This window comes from Gymnoscopelus microlampas (assembly GCF_963454915.1).
Source record: "Gymnoscopelus microlampas genome assembly, chromosome: 11".
Taxonomy (NCBI): domain Eukaryota; kingdom Metazoa; phylum Chordata; class Actinopteri; order Myctophiformes; family Myctophidae; genus Gymnoscopelus; species Gymnoscopelus microlampas.
In genome coordinates, this window is record NC_139948.1 from 31,793,549 (window position 1) to 31,817,618 (window position 24,070).

General features: G+C 47.8%; 1 protein-coding gene across 2 annotated transcripts; it reads left to right on the forward strand.

Annotated features, from left to right (window-relative positions):
* The first annotated feature begins 411 nt into the window (after window positions 1-411).
* Window positions 412-23,657, forward strand: st8sia6 (ST8 alpha-N-acetyl-neuraminide alpha-2,8-sialyltransferase 6). Of its 2 annotated transcripts, XR_014601836.1 has the most exons (8): window positions 412-1,133; window positions 3,606-3,686; window positions 3,867-3,944; window positions 5,461-5,605; window positions 20,992-21,104; window positions 21,251-21,343; window positions 21,429-23,240; window positions 23,321-23,657. XR_014601836.1 is itself a non-coding variant. In XM_084072282.1 (7 exons), the coding sequence occupies exons 1-7, from the start codon at window positions 1,033-1,035 to the stop codon at window positions 21,904-21,906; spliced, it is 1,089 nt and encodes a 362-aa protein (XP_083928408.1). In that variant the 5' UTR covers window positions 412-1,032; the 3' UTR covers window positions 21,907-23,657. The 2 variants fall into 2 exon arrangements, 1 of the variants encoding a protein (XP_083928408.1); XM_084072282.1 differs by having other exon boundaries at window positions 21,429-23,657.
* The last annotated feature ends 413 nt before the right edge of the window (window positions 23,658-24,070 follow it).

Here is a 24,070-nt window from a genome sequence, read left to right on the forward strand (position 1 = left end):
GTGTGTGTGTGTTATGTGTATGTGTAGGTAGGGCAGCAGGTTGGGGAGACATAGGAAGCTGGATTGGTGGATAGTCCACGCCCCTCCTCTTCTCTCTTGCACACGCACACGCACTCACTCACACAACACACGCACACGCACACACACACACACACACACACACACACACACACACACACACACACACACACACACACACACACACACACACACACACACACACACACACACACACACACACACGAGTCAAGTCAAGAGACAGACCATGGGCTAATTTAGTACTGGGCAGCACTCATGTTACTGGCTCCTTTTTGTGTAAAGGGGAGAGGGGCTTGAGCTGTGGGCGGAGGATAGATGAAAGAGGGTGGGGTGACTGGGTAGAGGCTGAGCTAGGGGGAGGAGAATGAAGAAGGGAGCAACAGCTTTAGCTTTGGGACAACTGGGCAAAGTAGGACTGTACTTAGTCTGAATGAACAACTGAGAGAGAGAGAGCGAGAGAGAGAGAGAGAGAGAGAGAAAGGATAAAGAGAGACAGAGCAAAGAAGATGGGAGGACAGGAGACACATCGATTGGATTAAATACAGATGTAAGAGAAAGCAGGACTGACTCCAAACTCTGTTGATCGGGGCGGACAAACATACATAGGGGAGAAAAAGAAAACTAGTGGTGCACAGAAGAAAGAGGACTTGTTTGCTTGAGCAACACCAACGACATGATAGCCTGATAACAGAGAGGAGGCTGTTCTTATCTGTGCAAGAGAGATTGAGAGAGAGAGATTGAGAGAGAGAGCCAGTGAGAGGAAGAGAAAAACAAAACAAAGGGAGCGTGTTGAGGCAAAAAGATTAACTCACTGTTGAAAGAGTGAAGTCCGACCCAGGAGAAAGAGCCACGGAGGGGAGGCGGTGAAAGGTGCAAAGGAAGAAAAGAAAAGTAGGGAACAGCAGGAGAGACATAACAAACAAAGGTAAAACACCAAGTGCTGAGGAGCCTTAGGTAAAGCGCTGAAACGGCAGAGGAAGTAAACTGAGAGGTATGAGGGCACTGCTCTTGAAGCTGCTGTTCTCCTTGATGCTGACCCTCCTCATCTTGGGGACCGTGTTGACCGCTCTCGTCTGGTACGTGTTCAATGACAGGTGAGTCACAGGTGAGAATGACTCGCCACCCCCACTGCTCTCCGATTTCCATGTAACCTAGTATGGCAGGTATGGAATGGCAGGATCCATATCCCTGGGTAGTGGTGTAAAGTAACTATAAGAACATTTACTCAAGTACTGTACTGTACTGTACTCAAGTACAATTTTCAGGTATTTTTTACTTTACTGGAGTGTTTCCAATATTCAGTACTTTGACTTCTACTCCACTACATCTCAGAGACAATTGTTGTACTTTTTACTACACTACAATTATTTGAAAACTTTAGTTACTAGTTACTTTGTAGATTTTGATTATTACAAAGCATACATTATAGCCCTATATAAAATTAGTTATTTTCAAAAGATCTTTTATACATTTTATACATTTGAAAACCTGTGATATGGGACATTCATAATGAGTACTTTCTACTTTTGTATACTCAAGTACATTTTTTTTATTCCGGACTTACTTAGTATTTATACATTGCAGTATTGATACTTTTGCTTAAGTAAAAAATGTGAGTACATTTTCCACCACTGTCCCTGGGGCAACAGGGTGGGGAAACTACAATTCATGGTCCTCCTGGTAAAGGGGAAGGAACAGGCATGCAGGGACTATCTTGAACTTGTCTCAGACAACTAGAGGTTTTCTAAATGCCCCGCAAATTGACGTCAAATAAATGATGTTGATGACCTAGGTTTTTTACAGTGTGGCAATGTCTGGAGGGCCCAAGCCGTGACTGTGTGTGTGTGTGTGTGTGTGTGTGTGTGTGTGTGTGTGTGTGTGTGTGTGTGTGTGTGTGTGTGTGTGTGTGTGTGTGTGTGTGTGTGTGTGTGTGTGTGTGTGTGTGGCCTAGAAAATACAGTGTTGATGGCATCAATGTGAAATCCACATGGAAGCCATGGCTTTAATAGATCCTGTCTTGTTTTTAACTTGTGGCATGCATAGATTTTAGATTCATATCGGTGATATGATTAGTTTATCTCATGTTGGTTTAATGTTAAAAAAAAAGAAAAGGGGAGACAGAAAGAGTTCATCCAGATCATCCTCCACCTGTTAAAAGTTAATCTATTATTTACAATTATACTGGTTTGCAAAAGTGAATTTAGCTACATTATATTTGAGGCTTTAGGCCTAGTTAACAGCGAAATTCGTCTGTAGGCCTATCAGAGACATTCGGTTATAGGCTATAGGTGCCTCAAATTATTCAAAGTTGATCGGGTTAAGGCAACAACGGATAATTAGAGTTGAATTGGAATTTGAACCGTCACTTCACACTCGCGCTAACAGCCTGACACTCCACCACACACTTGATACCCGTCTGTCTTCACCTGTGTTCTTGTCAGAGTCTTCGTTTACATTTGCGTGTAGTCGTGCATAGCCATGCTATTTAGCTTGTGTGGTTCTCATTTATGTGGTTCTCATTTATCTCAGTGGTTCTCAACCTGTGGGTCGGAACCCCAGGGGGTCCCCACATGATTTTCGGGGGTCCCCAGATGACAGTAAAGTGACAATATAAGGACTTTTTGATACCAAAAAAAAAGAGGTAAGAAATTAAATGAAATGAAAAAAGGCCATTACTGCATCAATTACTGTGTGAGCTTGTAGATCGACTATTTTCACAATGTGGAACTGAGTCAAACTAAATGTAATGCCTCAACTCCTACAATTCCAAGTGCATCAGAGTGGGGGGTCCCCAGTTCAAATATGAATATTTTGGGGGGTCGCCTGAAAAGGTTGAGAACCACTGATCAATCTGACACTATCCTGTTGACAGCAACAAAACGTCATGTCAAGAGGAACAGGAACAGGATGTTTAGTTGGAAACCATGCTACTCGCTGCAACCATAATATGTATGCTGCAACTCCTCCTAACCACTGTCTGGATGTATGTGTATGAGTATGTTTCAGTATTTCCTGTCTGTCAACTAGAGCAAGCCGGTTTAAATGTCTTTGGGCAGAACTTTAGACTCTGGTTATACGTATGCTGTATCTAGTGGTACATTCACAAACTCTCTTAAACATTCACAAGCAGCCTCTAGGCTAGGCCTACATAAACCTTTATGGTTGTTCTAATGCCTTATGTTTAGGCAATAGGCTATACATGTTAATAAATCATATGCAATGGCCAATGGTTTGTCATTGGTTGGTTTTCATTAGAGTTTACAGTAGATGTAAAAATTGGCCTTGGTAGGCTATGCCTGTTGGTTTGTGGTAGGCATCCGAGGTGTTTAATTAATTATCACCCGAAAACTGTAGATTAAGGATGTGAAACTCAAAAATGGATGGGGAAACGTCACTGTCAACGTAAAAAAAACAGATGCAGCCTCAGATAACATGAGAAATGAGAACTGAGAACCTGGTCTGAGTCAGAGCCAATTAGGTTACAGCTATCCGTTTGCCTTTCCTTTCTGTTTTCCATATTTTACTCAGAGAATTGTCCCTTTCATCATTTCTGTTTCCCTTCACAGCAATGTGGGACCTCATGGCCCTTTTAATCATGCCCAGAGACACAACGGGGTCAAACCCTCTGAACCATGTAAAGACTGCAAGTGAGAGCAAACATCATCATTGAATTTTTTTAAGAAAAAAGTTATCCTTTCACTATAATTTGATGTGTTAATTCAAACCACTGACTGTGAATTTGTATGCGGTGTGTGTGTGTGTGTGTGTGTGTGTGTGTGTGTGTGTGTGTGTGTGTGTGTGTGTGTGTGTGTGTGTGTGTGTCACAGGGGAGACATCATTGAAAAAGTAGTAGAGCGTTACTCTCAGGTCTGGAGGAAGCAGGAGGACAATGTCAAAAAGTTCAGGTGACAAAAAAACAACATTTACATTTTAAAGCCTCCAAATGTTTAGCATCTTAATTAGGCTTGTAAAAAAAGAAAAGAGGAACATCTACAGACCGACATGGAAGTAAGCGTAGAACTGGAAACACCAGTTTTACGCACGCACACACATATGCATGCATTAGCTAAAAACCACCCAACCACAAATTCCATCTGGCATGTTCCGTTTTTTTCTTGACACTGTCTACACACACACACAACACGCACGCACGCACGCACGCACGCACGCACACACACACACACACACACACACACACACACACACACACACACACACACACACACACACACACACACACACACACACACACACACACACACACACACACACACACACACACACACACACACACACACCGATTCATGCATGCAAACAGTTGTTTTTGTTTGATTAAAGTAAAAACAATTTTTAATTTATTCACTTTACCCACATGAACCCTAAAGCGCCCTATTATAGGCATGTCATAATAGGTGAACATTCTGTGAAAGTAGGCAAACATTCAGCGAAAATAGCAGATAATGCGTCACGTCGCAGCAAAGCGTTGTGAACGCAGTCGAGGAGAGGGTATATGGTTCGTGGAGCTAAGGGTTGCTTCACTGCATTTTGCGGATGATGTTGTCCTGATGGCACCATCGGTCCGAGACCTTCAACTCTCACTGGATCGGTTCGCGGTCGAGTGTGCGGTGGCTGGGATGAGGATCAGCATCTCCAAAGGCCATAGTTCTCAGCAGGAAACCAATGGATTGTGCACTCCGGGTAGGGAACGAGAATTTGCCCCAGCTGAAGGAGTTAAAGGGGTCTTGTTCACGAGTGAGGGGAGGACAGAACAGGAGATCAGCCGGAGAATTGGACCAGCAGGAGTGGTATTGCAGTCACTGTAATGCACTGTTGTGACGAAAAGAGAGCTGAGCCAGAAGGCAAAGCTCTCAATATACCGAGCAATCTTCGTTCCTACTCTCACCTATGGTCATGAAGTGTGGGTCATGACCGAAAGAATAAGATCGCAGATACAAGTGGACAATTTTTTTTTCTCAGACGGGTGGCCGTCCTCTCCCTTAGAGATAGAGATAGGGTGAGAAGTTCAGTCATCCGTGAGAGACTCGGAGTAGAATTGCTGCTCCTAGACTTGGAAAGGAGCCAGCTTAGGTGGTTCGGGCAATTAGTACGGATGCCTCCCGAGCGTGTCCCAAGGGAGGTCCTTGCTGCACGTCCCATTGGGAAGAAGCCCCAGGGCAGACCAAGGACCAGACCAAGGACTCACAACGCTGAGAATCTGCTATTGTAGATCTGCTATTTTCGGTTAGCGTTCCATTTAGAATAGGGACGCTAGGGTTAAGTGGTTAATGCAACATTCCTATCACACAAAGATTTGCCAGCCCACCTGTAGTAACTCTGAGGACCCCCTAGGGGTCCCGGACCCCTGTTGAAGACCCCTGATATAGGGTTTAAGTCGTTAACCAAGGGTTTGTCACTCTCTAGATCTCTGCTAAACAGCAGGTGCCACGGACTCACCAAGGCTATCGTCACCAAGTCCAATACTCCGTTGGGAACAAAGCTTGTGTATGACGGTGAGAAAAGAAGATCCCTCCAGGTGACTCCAGAGATCTTCAACACGTTCACAAAGGTGGGTGGGTTCATTTTTCACTTTACTGCACAGCAGAAATCTGGAGGGTTCTTTCAGCTCAAAGTTTAACAAATAAATGGACCTGTAAGACCTACAATCTTACACTCTCAGAGTTAAGTTATTTGATTTGTAACATTGTTTCAAGTTTGAAACTTTTTCAGTGCAGAGAAGTAGCCCTACTGGATCAGTGTGAACAGGCCAGATAGGAACCTTTTAGGATGGAGCTGACTCTTTCTATGCATTATATCTGCCAACTGTTTTTGCCCTTGCTTCGTATAAAAGAGTAGCCACTTTAAAGTTTGACTTAAATACTCAACATGTACCATAGCTTAATTAACTACTTATACTTTGTTGACCGGAGTCCCCCATGGGGTCTATAATAAGCCCTCTCTTTTTTTCCCCTCTATACCAAATGTCTTTGAAGTTTTCTTTTTCTGAATTGAACCCTGTCCATGGTTCATGAATAGGGTTCATATATCTAAACGTTTTGAGTGTGTAATAAACCACCAATGACATGTGGGAAACAGCCCACAAATAAGCTATGCTTGATGTGGAGAACAGTGCATCCATGTTACTTGTAGTTGTTGCATGAACTACAACCATAGAGTGGAACAGGATATCTAAACCTTGATCTGCGTAAACACAGAGGTCATCCAGATTGAAAGTAGGGACTACTTCATCTGCAGTCAAAATAAATGCTCTACCACTGAGCTATTCCCCCTCTCACTGCAACACATGGCAGAGTTATTTTTGCTTTACTTTTTTCCTGAAAGGCAGCCATGGGGACCTCAGCTGTTTACCAAAGACATTATTCCCAGGGTGACGTTCTGCAACAGTCTGTGTGTGTGTGTGTGTGTGTGTGTGTGTGTGTGTGTGTGTGTGTGTGTGTGTGTGTGTGCGCGCGCGTGTGTGTATGCGTGTTTATGAACTTTAAACTCCTTGTTGAAAATGTCTCTAGTCTCTAATATCTGTGCACATTACATTTATAACAAATCTATACGTTTACAAGGATTACGTTTGCAATGAATACCAGTTTATTCTTCCCAGTATAGGCACCAGTTGCAAAGTGAAAAGGTTGAACACGGGACCCTTTGAGCTGCAGTCAGTGCTCTACCACTGAACTTCTCTTGTTTTGAGGATTTGGGACATAAGAAAGGATTGGAACAAGAGTTCATCTACCACTGCTGTTCTTACAGTATGTAAATTGAATATGGGTGTTTTACACCCATATTCATTACATTAGTTATCCGTTACCGTTAAGAATACCAAGATTTAGCAAAATAAGCTAATCTGTAGTCCTTTACAATAACAAATGATTACAATAACAATAAATACAACATAATGTCACAGTATCAGAATCACAGTGTCAAATACAGTTATGATAGTATATTGTTTACTGTGTGTTGTTGTACTGTACTGTAGCCTATACTGTATATTGTATAAGTATACGTATATTGTATACTTTATTTCAAGAGCACCTGAGAGTTATATCAGCACTGTCTCATGTAACCTGAATCCAAAAATTCCTGGCATGGAGACACAGCTGAGTCACAGATAGACGCCATTTCCAGACCAGGTTCTACACTCTGATATCACAAACACTAATGGCTCTTAACAACTTTTTCTTAGGATACACTTTACACTATACTACAATAAAGTTTGGTATCTAGTTGTAAAGTATGTATAACTACTTCCAAAGATGTGCCATCCACTTCCAGTTAGTTTCCGACTAAATAATAATAATGATAATAATTAATAGGATATACTGTAGGTCAAGGTGTTTCAACATATTGAAACATCCAATACAACAGTATTATAACAGGACCTAAGTTGCAGGAAAAACACAAATCATTATCCCTATACCAGAAGGAAAATGTTGATATGTGAGGTAGGATAAAGCTTTAGAAGTTGTATGCTCAGCCATATATTGCTCAACAATCCAAATTTAATTTGCTGTTTCTTAAGTATGTCTCTTGTCAACTTAATATTATATTATATATCATATTTTGACAGAAGACAAGAGTTATTGGGATTGCTTATTAGGTTCATGTGCAAAGCCATGAAGTTGTCAAGACGAATCACTTGTAGTAAAAAACATAAAAATAATTTGGTACACCAAGCTGAGATGGGATGGTATCACCAAGGCCAGAGTCCGGGAGTTAGTGGACACACAATCTCATTAGCTAGCCATCCTCCCAAATCCTTAGCCTAAGTTAATCATCTCTAACATCATGCCTAAACACAAACATTTTAACATTATACTTATGAATGCAGGTCTGCTCCCTTTGCCTCTGGCTGCTTGTGTGAGTATGATACTACCACTGCCACTACCATCTTATATTTCACTAGTAAGAGACCACACCTTCTGCTCAAGTTTACGGATTTTATTGAACGAAAATGGGTGGACGTGTGTGGATGTGGAACCCGGGAAGGGCGAGACTCAGGGTGGGGGGAGTATGTCTCGTGAGCGGACGGCCACCGGGGCTCGAGTCGGGTGGCGTTGCCTTCGCTCGGGATACTGCCCCCCCCGGGTTCCTGGAAGAGAAGAAGGAAACAGGGTTAGTATTGAGGCGGCGGAGGTAGTTGGGGTGGACGGGGGGAGCGTTCTTGACCACGAAGTAGTAGGAACATGGAGCAAAGGCTCGCAGCTGCTTTTAAGCTCGTCTACTGAGGTGATTGTGACGTGAGATTGGCTGGCTGATAATGGAAGGCAGGTGTAGGTGATAAGGTGATGACGAGCGGGGAGTTGCCGTGTTAAGCAGAGGGAGGTCTCCACTCCTGAACTTGCGTTGTTATATACAACTGCATTTCACTAGTAAGAGACCACACCTTCTGCTCAAGTTTACGGATTTTATTGAACGAAAATGGGTGGACGTGTGTGGATGTGGAACCCGGGAAGGGCGAGACTCAGGGTGGGGGGAGTATGTCTCGTGAGCGGACGGCCACCGGGGCTCGAGTCGGGTGGCGTTGCCTTCGCTCGGGATACTGCCCCCAAAAGAGCAAGGAGAAGAGCGTGTGGTCTAGGGACGGAGGGAAGTGAGTGTGGGGACCCCCATCGGGGGGGAAACGGAGCGACCGGTTACGTGCGGCCCAGGTGGAGATGGGCGTTACGAACATCCTGGATGTTACTCCTGATGTAGGTGTGGTAGGCCTGAGAGGACCAGCGGCCGAGGACGCGAATCAGGTGGTCCGAGAGACCCTGTCTGGAGGCGGTGGAAGCGGCACCGATGCGGAGGGAGTGGCCCGAGTAGAGCTGGGAAGGGAGGCCGGATAGGGTTAGAATTTGGCGGAAGTGGCGGTGGAACCAGAACCGGGTGGCTATGGTGCCGGTCTCGGTGGTGAACAGGGGGTCGAGTGGTGAGGCGTCGAGAGAGAGTCTCAGGGCGACGTAGCGTGAAAGGGGTTCGTAGGGACTGAGTGGAGTGCCGGTTTTGAAAATGTGGATGACGGAAGTGCGCCCTAGCTGGTCGGTCTTGCTACGCCTGAGAGTGAAGGTGAGGGAATCGGTGGAGTGGAGAGCGAGGTCGGAGAGGCTAGGGTGACGTGAGGGGTTGTAACGAGAGGAGGAGGAAGTAAATTCAGAGCAACGCAGGAACCCGAAGAATGCCAGCAGGAGCATGCACTCAAGCGTGAGGTCGACCAGGGGGGAGTGGTAACCGGAACGGAGGGTGACCAGGCAGCTGAGGAGCAGGTCAGAGGTGAGTGGGTGACGACGGGACGGAACCGGGGCCTCGTTGCGGGCGAGGCCTCGGAGCAGCATGGAGACGTGGGGGTGCGTGATGGCAGAACAGGGGGAACCGTGTATTAATTTAAGGAAGAAATTGATGCCGCTGAGGTAGACGTGCAGGGTGGAGGTGCGGAGTTGGAGACGGGAGTGAGCGTGAGTAATGAATGCGGCAATGACCGAGACGTGAGTGGAGGGGAAGGGGACGCCTGCGGAGGCGTGGAACCTTTTGAAGGCGTTCCAGGCGGTGAGGTAGCTGGTGAGGGTTCCGGGTGAATATCCGTTGAGGATGTGGTGACGGGCTTGGATGAGGAGGTGCTGGAGCTGAGGGGTCAATGGAACACAGTCTCCGAAAATGGAGGAACGGGAGTGGGGTGCAGGTCTGCCTCCGGGGCTAGCTGCCGAAATCTCTGGAAGGAGAGGCGGGAGAGAGAATCTGCTATTAGGTTGAGGTGACCGGGGATGTGTGCTGCGCGGATGAGAAACTGGTGGGTGACGGATGACCAGGTGAGACGGCGGAGTAGGGGCGAAATGTCGGGGGAGTTGGAACGGCCTCGGTTAATGATTTCGACCGTGGCGGTGTTGTCTGAGTGAATGAGGATGCTCCTCCGGGACCATTCGTGACCCCAGAGGAGCGTGGCAATGACGACCGGATATAACTCGTGGAGGGCGGAGGAAGGGTGGATGGCTGAGTGGGTAAGGGTGGCGAACTCGGGGGGCCAGGCGGAAGCAAACCAGCGGCCCTGGTGGTACCCGCCGTAGCCGATGGAGGGGGCGGCGTCTGTGAACAACTGGATGTCGTCGGGGTGGGTGAAGAGGGAGTCGTAAAATAGTGTTATGCCATTCCAGTTTGACAGCAGGTGGAGCCAGAGGCGGAGGTCGGTGCGGCACGATTCGTCGATGACGACGTGTTCGTGCAGGGAGTGGGCGGTGTGGGCGGTGGTGAGGAGGTGGGAGATGAAAGGGCGCCCCTGGGGAATGATGCGTAGTGCGAAATTAATGTGGCCGAGGAGGGCGAGGAGCTGGCGCTTGGTGCAACGGGGAGTGATGAGGTAATTCTGAATGAGGAGGGTGATCCGGTTTAGTTTGTCCAGGGGGAGGGAGGCTTGAAACGCCACGGTGTCGAGGGTGATGCCGAGGAATTCTATGGAGGTGGCGGGGCCGACGGTCTTCTCCTCGGAGAGAGGGACACCGAGTTCTGAGAAAACTGACCGGAGGATGGACAGGCCGTGTGCCGGGGGGGGAGGGGGGGGCTCGACTAGTAGGAAGTCGTCCAGGAGGTGTACTAGGTGGGGTATCGGGTGGTTATTGGAGAGTATCCAGCAAAGTGCTTCGGATAGGCTGTTAAAAATTTTGGGGCTGCTTTTACAGCCGAACGTCAGGCGGACGGCGAAGTAAAAGTACCCCTTCCACTGGACCCCGAAAAAAGGCCAGAAGTCGGGGTGGATGGGGAGGACTTTGAAGGCGTTGGTGATGTCGGCCTTGGACAGGAGTGATCCGCGGCCGGTGAGGTGGATGAGATTGATGGCGTGGGTGACGGTGGAGTAATGCATTGAAAAGTCGTGACTGGGAATGAGGCTATTGATGCTGGGGGTGGGTGTGTTGTGGGGTGAGGAGAGGTCCACGATGAGGCGCTTCTTCCCAGAGTATTTTCTGGTCGCAACGCCAATGGGGCTAATGCGAAACACCGGGAAGGGAGGTGTTTTGAAGGGCCCCATCATGAACCCCTCCTTGACCTCCTTAGCAATGAGCGTGTCAACTGCCTCGGGGTCGTGCACTGCGGAGAGGAGGTTGTGACAGGTGTGTGAAGTGGTGGGGGTGGCTAGCATGCCGGGGTGGAAGCCGTGAGTGAAGCCGTCGACTAGGAAGTCGACAAACTGGCGATCGGGGTGGTGACGGAGGGCGTGGATGAGGGCTGGGATTTTGACGGGGGTGCTGAGGTGGCGGCCTAGTCACGCGGTGGCCGTGGGGTTGTGTGGGCAGGTGGGGCGGGAGTGGGCTCCTCCACAGAAAGAACAGACGTGGAGGAACCTGCAGGAGGACAGGGGGCAGCCGTCCTGATTGAAATTGTTGCACACCTGGCGCCCAGACTGGTAAAGGACGGGCCGGCCGTGTCTGTCGGTGGCATTGGAGGAGGAGATGTTGGTGTCTGACTTGGGAATGAGGGGTGGGGGGGGAGCTGCAGAGTAAGGGCGAGGGTGTGGGGGTGTGGGGCGAGGGCGGGGGGGTGGCGGTGGTGGGCGGCCGGTGAAAGTGGCACTGGGTTTGGAACGAGGCTTTGGGGCGGCCGTGTCGACGGCCGTGGTGCAGGCAGCGGCGGGGTGGGAGGGGGCGCCGCACAGCAGGCAGGACTGGGCGGTCCGGGACGTGAAGACCCTGCAATAGATCTCCTGGTCCTGGACCCCCCAGTAGGTGCCTGACGTGGTAGGCGTAGAACCCCGTGCCGCCGAACCGAATTGCCAACTCGAGGACGAGCGTTATGTAGCTGTCCAATTCGGCCCGGCGGCGGGGGTACAACGCGCAAACCACGTCCCTATAGAGGGAGAAGGCATAAGCAAACTCGGCGGGAGTTAGGTCTCGGGAACGAGAGGGGAGGGGCTGACGGAGCTGGGCGAGGCAACCAGACGGGGTTATGATTTTCCCTGTTGCGGAGGGGGTCGGTAATGGAGGGCTGGATAAGCTCCGCCAGGTCGATATACGCACCGTTAAGGATGTGCTGGCGGAGGTTGGTTGGGACCGGGGATGGCCGGTTGACTGAAAGGACGGGTGTGTCTACCGGGGTGACGGTGGCCAAGGTGTAGGTGGGAGCCGAGTGGCCGGAGTGGGAAGGAGCTTGAGGAGCGTGGGTGAAGAGGGAAGAGAGTAGAGAGAAAACTCGGGCTGGGTCGTTGGGAGGCGTGGCCTGGGTGGCGAACGCGGGATGTGGCCGGGCGCGGCGACGTGCCGAGCGGCGAGGAGGAGAGGGGGAGTAGTAATGGAGGACCGGATCTTGGGCGGGGGGCGGGTGGCGGTGTGCCGGGCGCTGTGGAGGAGCAGCGCGAGCGGGTGGTGAGGGTGAAAGGGAGTCGGGCTGGTCGTGGCGGTCGTGGCGGTCGTGGCGGTCGCGGCGGCGAGCCGGGCGCTGTGGGGGAGCAGCGCGAGCGGGTGGTGAGGGTGAAAGGGAGTCGGGCTGGTCGGGCTGGTCGTGGTGGACGTGGCGGTCGCGGTGGCGAGCCGGGCCCTGGGGTGGAGCTGCGCGAGCAGGTGGTGAGGGGGAAGGGGAGATGGGATGGTCGTAGTGGACATGGAGGTCCGGGTGGCGTGCTCGTCGCTGATGAGGAGCCGAGCGAGCCGGTGGTGAGGGGGATGGAGAGGCGTACCGCACGGTGCGACGCCATTGGCGCTGGGGGGGGGGGGTCCGGGGGGGCGAGGCGGGTGAACGGCGAGACCGCCGAGCGGGGGGAGGGGACGAGGGGGGAGGGGGTGTGCGCTGGCGTGGCGGCCGGCGCCGGGGGCGAGCGGGGGGCGGCGCTGAGCCGGAAGCGTCGTGTGGAGCGGGGAGCTCCGCTGAGCCGGAAGCGGCGTGTGGAGCGGGGGCGCGCTGGGCCGAGGATAGCGCACGTCGGCGTGCGGTGGGGAGGGAAGAGGGCGGGGCACTAGGCACCCGCCGTGTTTGAGAGGGAGGGGGGAAGGCAGAGGGGGGGGGGACGTAGACGTTGGAGGGAGGCGAGGCGGGGGAAACCTGCCGGGGGGGGGAGGCGGGGGGGGAGGGAGACAGAAGGGGCGGGGCACTAGGCACCTGCCGTGCACGAGAGGTAGAAAGGGGAGGCGAGGCGGGGGGAGCCTGCCGGGGGGGGAGGAGGGGGGAGGGGTTGGAAGTGGTTGGGGCACTAGGCACCCGCCCACGAGGGGGGAGGAGGGGAGGAGGGGTGGGAGTGGTTGGGGCTCTAGGCACCCGCCCACGAGGGGGGAGGAGGGGGCGAGGGGAAGGAGTGGTTGGGGCACTAGGCACCCGCCCACGAGGGGGGAGGAGGGGGCGAGGGGAAGGAGTGGTTGGGGCACTAGGCACCCGCCCACGAGGGGGGAGGAGGGGGCGAGGGGAAGGAGTGGTTGGGGCACTAGGCACCCGCCCACGAGGGGGGAGGAGGGGGCGAGGGAAAGGAGTGGTTGGGGCACTAGGCACCCGCCCACGTGCTCGTGGGGGAGGAAGGGGGGCGTTGGAGGCAGGCGATGCGTGCGCCGGTCCACGTGCGAGTGGGGGGCGGGGGGGAATGGATGTGGACCGTGCACGTGTCTGCTGGGATGATGTTGTTGTTGTCGCCGAGGACGCCAGCTGGGCGGCGCCCTCTGGGCGAGCGGCCCGGGTGGGCGGGGCCGCTCGTGACGTTTCCGGACCTGCGGTGCGGCGGTGCGCCAGGTACAGGCGGAATAACGCGGCCTTGCGGTCCGTTTGCTGGAAGGGAATGCCCCCCGCCGCCAGCACCCGGTGCAAGCCGGGGACCGTGATGTCAGAATAAGCGAATTCTGGCCCGCCGGCATCGGGTGCGTGGCGGCGAGAGGCGGTGGAGCGCGACGAGCGCTCAGAGCTGCTGAAACGAGCGGGAGGAGGCGGCGGGAATCGCTCCTGCCCTGGCTGGGCTGGTGGAACTAGCCGCGAGCTACGGCGGCTCCCGGAGTCCGAGGCGGACGGGCCGGTGTCGGGGACGACGCCCTGGCTGCCCGGGGAAGAGAAGAGGTCCTCATCTGAAGCGTGGAGGAAGAGCTCCTGCTGATCCATGGCGGCTGGATAGCGCAGCGGGCAGCGAGTTGTTTTTTGTTTTGTTTTGTTTTGTTTTGTTTGTGTTTGTTCTTGATCTTACCGTCTGCTGTGAAGATGAAGGATGGTGAGTAACACTTACGGTGCGATGCAAGACGGACTGATAAGAGTACTGTAGATGAAAAGTTTCGAGAGGAGTGCAACAAGTATTAAGCAATACTTCTTTCTTTAGCAACTTAGCGCGGACGTTCTGTCGTTCTTGACCACGAAAGTAGTAGGAACATGGAGCAAAGGCTCGCAGCTGCTTTTAAGCTCGTCTACTGAGGTGATTGTGACGTGAGATTGGCTGGCTGATAATGGAAGGCAGGTGTAGGTGATAAGGTGATGACGAGCGGGGAGTTGCCGTGTTAAGCAGAGGGAGGTCTCCACTCCTGAACTTGCGTTGTTATATACAACTGCATTAAAAGTGGCTTAAGGAAGGACCGGCCATCTGCGGAGCGACTTAGGTGTGAGGGCTGCGTATCGTCCCGACCTTTAGATGTTCGGGCCTCTCGAACGTCTAGTCTTTTAAATTAAAGTGTGGACGAGGGAGTCTAATCCCAGCAAACACATGAAACCAAGGCACCCCTACTATCTGTACATGTTAAACTAACTCTTATATTTATCTAGTTATAAATCCAGAATAGTATACATATTTTATTTTAGTCACACCATTGTAACGGTCAGGGTCCAGAACTGGTACTGGACTGGTAACCAGTTGCTACAAGGCCTGAATGTGGGAGTATGTGTTTTTTTTATTGAATACTTTATTAACAGTTTGCAAAAAAAGTGGCACAGATTTATACAAAAGAATACTAAAAGGATAACCCAATAAACCCAGGGATTGTTTCCATTGAGGTCCTGTGTTTTCAATTCATCGAGACATTTAAAGACAAACAATAATATACAATAATATGCAATATGCAATATGTAGTGTTACAAAAGAACGATATGTACAATAAACAGTTGGGGGGGTTGGTGGGGGGTCATTTCCGGTGATAAGCTTAGACCTTTTACAGGGGCCAGTTACAAATTGCAGCCACCTGTAGGTGCTATTTTAGAGCGGTTTTGAAGGAGGGTAAGGAGACACACCTTTTTTATGACTGTTAGTAGGGCATTCCACATTCTGGCGGCATAGCAGCAGAACGAAGTTGACCCCTTTTTTGTGCCGAAACTGGGTTATGTGAGATCAGTGGGGCTCCTTCTAGTGTTGTGCCTGTGTGTGTCTTTCACGCTATTGAAGTACCGTAGTCTGGCTGGTACATGGGTATCCCTGTTTTCTCGCTTATCTTGAAGACCAGGCCCATTGCAAGTTGCTTTACTTTGTCCTCTACCCTGAGCCATCCCACCCTAGCGTAATGAGCAGGGGTTAGGTGAGTTCTGGGTGTAAAGCCTAGTAGTAACCTGACCAGTTTGTTTTGAGAGGTCTGCAGTTTTGTTTTTAATGCCTTTGAGGTGCTAAAGTAGCACGAGGTGCATGCATAGTTGAAATGACATTGGATGAGTGCTCCAGCTAGTGTCCTCAGTGTCACGTGATCTCATTATTTAATCACCCCTAGTTGATCGCCATCTTTAAAATAAATAGCTTTTCTAAAACACAAAACAAATTAACAATAAAACCTGGAATTTATATAGCGCTTTTCTAAGTACTCAAAGTCGCTTTACGCGCGTGCATGCGCGCGTGCGTGCGGGGGGGGGGGGGCGGGGGGATGAGAAAGCAACTTTATTAGGAAAAAACTAAAAGCAAAAGATTTAAAAGAAAAAAAACACTAAAAAACTAGAGTTATCTAAGTCAACTCGGAGAGGCAATTCTGAACATTTGGGTTTTAAGGGCGGTTTTGAAGGTAGGGAGGGAGGGGGCATCTCTGATATGTTTGGGGAGTGCATTCCAGAGGGAGGGGTAGCCACAGAGAAAGCCCTGTCGCCCCAGGTTCGGAGCCTGGTCTTGGGGACCTCCAGGAGGCCGGCATCACTAGACCTGAGGGAACGGGACGGAACATTTTGAGGAGGTCAGAGAGGTAGGGGGGAGCCAGGTTGTGGAGTGCCTTACAGGTGGTGAGCGGCATTTTAAAGTGGATTCTTTGTTTGACAGTTAGCCAGTGGAGGTCGTGGAGGACTGTTGTGATATGGTCTCTGGAGCGGGTACTGGTGAGCAGGCGAGTTTTGAACATATTGGAGTTTATTGAGGGCTTTGGAGGTGATGCCATGGAGGATGCTGTTGCAGTAGTCTAACCTGGATATAATGAAGGCGTGGATGAGTGTTTTGGCAGCAGAGGATGTCAGGGAGGGCCGGAGAAGGCGGCTGTTTTGGTGATGTGGTTCACGTGGGGGAGGAATGAAAGGGTACGGTCACAAATTACACAGAGGGGCTGATGATAATGATTTCTGATTTATTGCAGTTGAGTTTGAGAAAGTTCCGGATTGGAAGGTTTCAGGTTATTACAGTCTAGGTGGGATTTGATTTGGGAGGCAACTGCTCGTTCCAGCTCGTCCTTGGCAACAAGCTAATAATGAAGGCACCCCATTTTTATTGGTGAGGGGGCACCCAGATTTCAACTCAGGACCTCTTGATTTGCGGTCAAATGCTCTCCCACTGAGCTATATCCCCTTCCACAGGCTACTGGACACACTTCTTATGTTTTGACTGTTTTGTCCTGAAAGGCCATTGGGGTCTTAATTTTACCAGACGGTGGTGTTGACGAGGGAGTTTAATCAGAACAATTAGGAACATATGAAGCAAAAAGAAGATTGAATAAGTAAAGGGAACAGCAGGACAGAGGAGTATGTAACACACTACAATTTGGGTTGACACTATTAAGGTTTCAAAAGCAAGTCATGAAAAGGTAGTGCACGCACATCCACCGCCCAGGTGCAGGACAAGCAACAGTTCAACATAACATTTGAATTTGAAAAAAAAAAAAAAGTATAAAAAAAGTATAGAATCGTCCTCATTTTACTCATGGTTTAAAGTAGTGCAACACATGTGCTACATTTGTTATGTTTAGCAGCCTTTCCTTGTTACTTTGCCTCAAATTTGCATCTTTCCTTTTGTGGCTGTTCTGAACAAAGCTTAAGCAAAACAATGCTAGAGAGATATGGAAAGAGGAAGTACAATGATTTGACTTTTGTCCAGAGTGCCTTAAATTTGTCACTCAAAACCATTTGCAGAGGCTCTGTGCACTTGCCATCTTTAGCACACTGACATTTGCAAATGGAGAAAACAAAACTGGTCGAGTGAGGAGAGCTGAGTGCAGCACAAAATGCAGTTTGTTTTCTTGACTTTGCCACTGGAAAGATAAGATGAGTCATAGGTGAAAGCACAGTTGGTATCGATAGTTTGCAAATGAGTAAATGAAACAGTTTCAAATATTCAGAATCAAATTTGTGACAACGCTAAAACCTTTTGGTGGGAGCGTGTCTGTGTTCCCTCAGCCCTATGTTAACCCAGAACCCTAAGGTTGAGGGAACACATGGCACAGAACATACGGCTGAAGCTGAGCCCCCATTGGTTTAGATATATTTATGTTGTATGAATAGTGAACAAAAGAAGGTTACTTCCATGTAAGCACAAAAAATAAAGAGGAAAAAAAATCCTGAGAAACCCCACTTGCCTGTTTAGGCAACTTTTTCTTCTTTCTTTTTTTTTTACAATCCTGTATTATTGCATTAGTATCATTGGCTGCTGAATCTCATATTTTGTTTGGGTTGAAATGGGGACCTCTTGCAACCCTTCTGTAGGTTTGTTGAGAAAACACATTATCTTATATTATTACATGGCCTGGTTGAATGCTTGATTCTGATTGGTCAATCACTGAATTCCGCTGTGTGTTATTTCTGAATAATGAAATGAGCCATTTTCAAGTCCATACACTATTATTTAGACTACAATCCAGACTATGGCTAAATACCAATGACCCATCAAAATAGCTCAGGGGGCACCCAGATTTGAACTGAGGACTTCTTGATCTGCAGTCAAATGCTCCAACACTGAGCTACACCCCCATTGTTAACAGCTTTGGTCTTAAAGTACAATCTGTATCTTTTAATGTCATGTCTTCTGAGCTAGTACTGTGACCAGTTGCTACAAGTTCTGAATCCAGGAGTTTGTGGTCACTAAATCTCATTAATTAACCACCCTCCCAGATCCCTATCTTGAACACCACACCACACCATGCTGGTTATGATACGGCAGGTTCAGGAGCCACTAGCATCTTTAAAACACCATTTTAGATTTTATAAAAAACTCATTGCTGAATAGATATTAATATTCAAGGCATTCCCTTTTAACACATTAAAACCGGGAAAGCATCTGTGTCATTTTAGATTTTAACCACTTTAACCATTATTTTATACTTTGGCTATTCAAAAATAGCAGCGTGCTCTATGAGCTTGTAGTTCTGCTATTTTTGAAAAATTGTGAGTAAAAAAGACATTGTTTTTAAATATACTTAAGTATTCAAAAGTACATGCTTTGAAAAATACTTAAAGTACAAGTAAAATTACATTACTAAATACTTTCACTCCTATACACGATGTACTGTAACAAAGAGGCAAGCGGAGGGGGAAGCCAAAAACACGGCTAGTGTGAGAGCAGAAGTTAGGCCAATTGCATTTTAGGGAAGAAAAAGAAATTGCCAACCTAAAAGCAAAACCACACCAATGCAACTATTCGCAACTCGTTGCAACAAAACCGTTTTAAGGTCAACCGCACCAATGCAACTCCTTGCAACTGGGGATAATGGTTGCAAGTAGTTGCATGGCGAATCATTGGTGTGGATGTGGAGTGGGCTTAAAAGTACTTTGTACTTTTCAGCCTTCCTACAAATGTACTCAAGTAAAAGTTAAATATTTGTCTTGGAAATGTACTCAAGTAAGAGTACTAAGGATCAAAAAAATCTAATACTCAAGTAAAGTACAGATCTTCAGAACATGTACTCAAGTAAAGTACTCAGTACATTTACTCCGTTACTGTCCGCCACTGCCACTGAAATACAGTAACCAAGTACTTTAACTCTCTGAAACCACCTGCACTGCATGCACTGATGTGCTTGCTTGTTGAACCACTACGTTATACAAAGCCTTCAGAAACACCTATAAAAACATAGAAATGACTGAGGAACCAGAACGAAATACTTTCACTCCTATACAAGATGTACTGTAACAAAGAGGCAAGCCAGAAACACGGCTAGTGTGAGAGCAGAAGTTAGGCCAATTGCATTTTAGGGAAGAAAAAGAAATTGCCAACCTAAAGGCAAAACCACACCAATGCAACTAGTCGCAACTCCTTGCAACAAAACCGTTTTAAGGTCAACCGCACCAATGCAACTCCTTGCAACTGCAATTGGGGATAATGGTTGCAAGTAGTTGCATGGCGAATTATTGGTGTGGATGTGGAGTGGGCTTAAAAGTACTTAGTTGTAGCCAGTTGCGCAAAGATAACGACTGTTAGATAGTAGATATGGATACTAGGTTCAGTGGTGAGCTCAATGTGTGTAAAACCCAAGGAATTTAGAAACAGACACAAAGGTTCAACTTAAAGATTGTATTAGAACAAAATAATAGTTCAGAACAAACAGTTCATTTCATTTATAAAGAAAATGAAAAATGGGGGCCCTTTAAAGTTTTAAGTGTCAGTGGATCTTTCAGGGGGGAATTCAAGGGGAATGGAACCTGTCCTTTGCCCCTACCACACAGAGTGGAGGTAGGGAGTTAGGCCCCAGAGTCCGGGTCCGGTTGGGTCAGTGTGGGAGGCTCGCCATCAACATCGGATCCAGCCGAATCACAAAAACCTGACCTAAAAGGCCAGGTGAAATAAAGTAATCAGTCATCTAGTTGTACAACAATGTCAAGTTCCAACAAATTATTATTTCATGACTTTATTAAATAATAAATTAGTGTCATTATTCATGATTCATTAAATAATAAATTCTCATAGAAAATAAAACACAAAAATGATACTCAAAACATGAAGTCATAAAACACTTCATCATTAACTCAAAATAAAGTCAATTAAACTCAAAATTAATATAAATATAAGACAAGGCAAGTTCAGCCTTGTCGATCTGCCATTTTTGTAGCTGCTAGCTCACTAGCATGTTTATCATGAGAATTCCAAGGCAGATGTAGTTCAAATGGCAGACAACATTTACCACACATTGTACCATGACCAAACAACCAAACCATTGACACTGAACCAACTTTAACTCACCGTTGAGTATGAAGCATAGGAGTATAAGAGTACACAGCAGCAGCAGACACACCATGCTGCCAGCAAACACTGAGGAGGGAGTGGAGGGAGTGGCAGGAAATTACACCATGGTAGCCAGACATTTATACTTTTCCTGCTGACTGATTGAATGATTGCCTGGTTACCATGGTTACCTGTTACCTGGTCACCTTGGTTAGTTACCTGGGTTACATAGTACTTTTCAGCCTTCCTACAAATGTACTCAATTAAAAGTTAAATATATCAATATTTGACCTCTTTGACATCTGCAGTCAAATGCTATACAATTGAGCTATGCCCCCTAGGAGCTGCACCTTAGAAATTCCTATTTTCTGCGTAACTTACTCAACTATTGCTTACACTAAAACACAATAGGCCTATAACAAATTCTACACCATACTTATGCAATGACTATTGGGACTAGGACCTCTGGATGTTTAGTTAGGATATAGAGTTGTTTTCATAGACATCATTCCCAGGCCAAGGCGTGACCTTCATCCTCCATCATACATAACAGGCCATATCTGTTCATCTGTGTGTGTGTGTGTGTGTGTGTGTGTGTGTGTGTGTGTGTGTGTGTGTGTGTGTGTGTGTGTGTGTGTGTGTGTGTGCGCGCGCATGTGAGTGACATATATAACAGTGGCTGTTGGTCTTGATTTCAGGAGCAACCCTTTACAAATAAAACTTGGGACACATGCGCTGTTGTTGGGAACGGAGGAATCCTGGTCAACAGCACTTGTGGAGAGAGGATAGATTCTGCTCAGTTTGTTATCAGGTGGGGAACTCTTTCCATACATGATTTCACAGCTCACTGTCAATACAGCAAAAGAGTAGCATTAATTCAACCCCCCTCTGTCAAATGTACATATGGTGATATTACATTATGGCGATTTGACATCTTGGCTCATTTCTCTCTTTTAGATGCAACCTTCCTCCTTTGGAAAATGGCTATGAGAAACATGTGGGCAACAAGACCAACCTTGTGACGGCAAACCCAAGCATCCTTCTAGAGAAGTAAGTGTATCAATGTGTGGGACCAGATGCCAACCCAGCAGCCTTGAGTTACGTCTAACATCTCGCTTTCCTGTACATTTGTCAGGTTTGGAGGTCTGCTGGAGCGACGCCGTCCCTTTGTGGAGAGTCTGCGCAGGTACGGTGACTCGCTGATGGTCCTGCCTGCCTTCTCTTATGGTCATAATACACCCGTGTCCTTACGGGCCCTGTATACAATCCAAGACTTTGAAAGCCCCACCCGCCCAGTCTTCTTCAACCCAGAGTACCTCCAGAATCTGGCCCGCTTCTGGCGCTCCCAAGGGCTGAGGACAATACGGCTGAGCACTGGCATAATCATGGCTAGTTTGGCACTGGAGGTCTGTGCCAATGTACATTTGTATGGATTTTGGCCATTCAACCAGCACCCACATGGACACCATCCCCTCACCGAACACTACTATGATGACAGGCAGAGTAAGAAGACAATCCATGCCATGCCTGCTGAATTTGACCACTTGTTAAGGCTGCACAGTCAGGGCGTGCTCAGGATACACCTGGGAGAATGCCTGCCAGCCCCCAGGTAATCTATGTTACCCGGAGACAAGCCCGCAGCCATGGCACACGCAAATGGAGCACGCAAATGGAGCGCGCTAATGGAGCACGCAAATGGAGCACGCAAATGGTGCACGCAAATGGAGCTTTGTGCCTTCTCTCTAAACGTCACCCAGAAGTCTTAATCGGTCACTCACAACGCCTGTCACACATCCAAGTGCTAGATCTGATGCATCTGTGGCACAGATGTGGATCTCAGCAGAATGCAGTGAGAGTTCGTATTTGGGCTTATAGTCCTCAGATCATATTAATGGTTGTGGGGACCTAATGCTGAGCAGGCCTTTCAGCAGTCAACATTATTTGCACTGAGACCGAAATGCTACAATCATAAATGACAAAAACTGAACATATGACATACTATGCATAGTATCATGATTGTGTATCTGCAGTTGTATTTATTATCATGATCATTCCAGCTGGTGTCTGGGGGAAGATTTGTTTTGTTCAAACTGGAAAGCCATTTCATACATCAAAGATATTTGGTGTGGGCCTTTTTGCAGGGCTGCATTGTAGTGCCTTATGTGAATGATATTAATGACAATAATCAAATGAACTATGAAGGTGTTTAGCTCAAAATGATTGTATTTTGGGGGGAAACAAAACAAACATTTTGTTTTTGCGTGAACAATCTTAAGTGTGGGTGATACGACATTTGGCACTTCTTCTGTGAGTGCATTTCACCACAAATTCTGGTATACAGTACACTCTGACCAACGTGTACAGTAGAATGTTAAAGAGAAATGTGTTTGAATGTCACCTAGGGTAAGCTATACTGGCTAACACGGTAATGTTACGTAAGCTGGTTTTGAGAGATCATGTGTGTTCTCTCTCACCCCTTGTAATTTGCCAGTCCTGGATATAGCACAGAGATGAACCGGACCTCATCCCCTGGTCTCAGTCTCCCTCCAGGGGTTTTGTTCTCCACCCTGCACAACAGAACCTCAAAGGAGTCTCTGGCCGCACTGGGACCCAGTGTGCTCAGTCGCACTGGGCTGTGGGCTACAGAGGACCCTGAGCTCGGCTCCGAGCCCAAGTCTAAACAGAGAGGCCACAGAGAGAAACACAAGTGGTAACCATTTCCTGGAAGTCCCTCGTCGTAAATGTTGCCATGGTGAGCTGTTTACCTAGGAACATACTGTAACTGTGACGGTGCACAAATGTTAGTGCATTATGATAGATCAGCGATCCCCACCCTGTGGCCTAGGGTCCATAGGTGGGCCGTGACGATATTGCAAGTAGGCCCCCAAGTAATAGACAAAACACGAAGATTTCATTGATAATATAACATTTATATAAGTGTTTTAATGTAAAAAATTATGTCATGGCATTTTTGACTGTGATACCGATAAATAGGAACTTAAAGTTTACTAGTTCCACTGATCCAAGCCAGAACACAATCGATTGATTGATCATTAAAATAAACGTGTTCTGAAAATGCACACGGCCCACACCCATCTGACCACTTAAGTGGTGAAAGCTGCTGCTGACCGTAATGCCTTTTGAATGAGTTCCCTCTGGTAATATGGAGACGGAGAGGATCTCAAATCAATGGAACTGACAATATTGCATATATACTGTCTTTGCAAATGTTTTGCCATATTGTAATAATGTAGGTACACTACTGTAGATACACATTTTTCTTGGTCATGGATTTCCATGAAAGCTTTGTTGAGCCAACTTTGAAATCATGTGAATGTCTGTAAATCTTATCTGTGAATAAAAAGGTGCCAATAATAATGGGAATTAAGTGAATACATATTCATCATCGCTCTGATTGTCTCTTGAGACTGTTGGTCATGCGAGAATCAAAGCATCTAACTAGCCGATGGTATAAGTGTGGTATTTCTTACCAATATTTTCAGTGCCTGTTAGCCTGTTTCTGGGACTGACAGTGTTTTATCTCAATATCTTCACATAGGAGACTATGGCTTGTTTATGAGTACTATAAATCCTTTCATAGGCTGGGGTGAGCGCCATATGGTATGATGTAGTAGTTAATGTGAGACATGATGTCATTATTTGTATTCCTTTTCTCTTTCTTCTGGGTTACAAGGTAGTCTTTTTACAGCATCTGATCTACTACATTCATGCCTTGGTCTGATACTTAAAAAGAGGTCGTGCCATGGTTTTGCACTT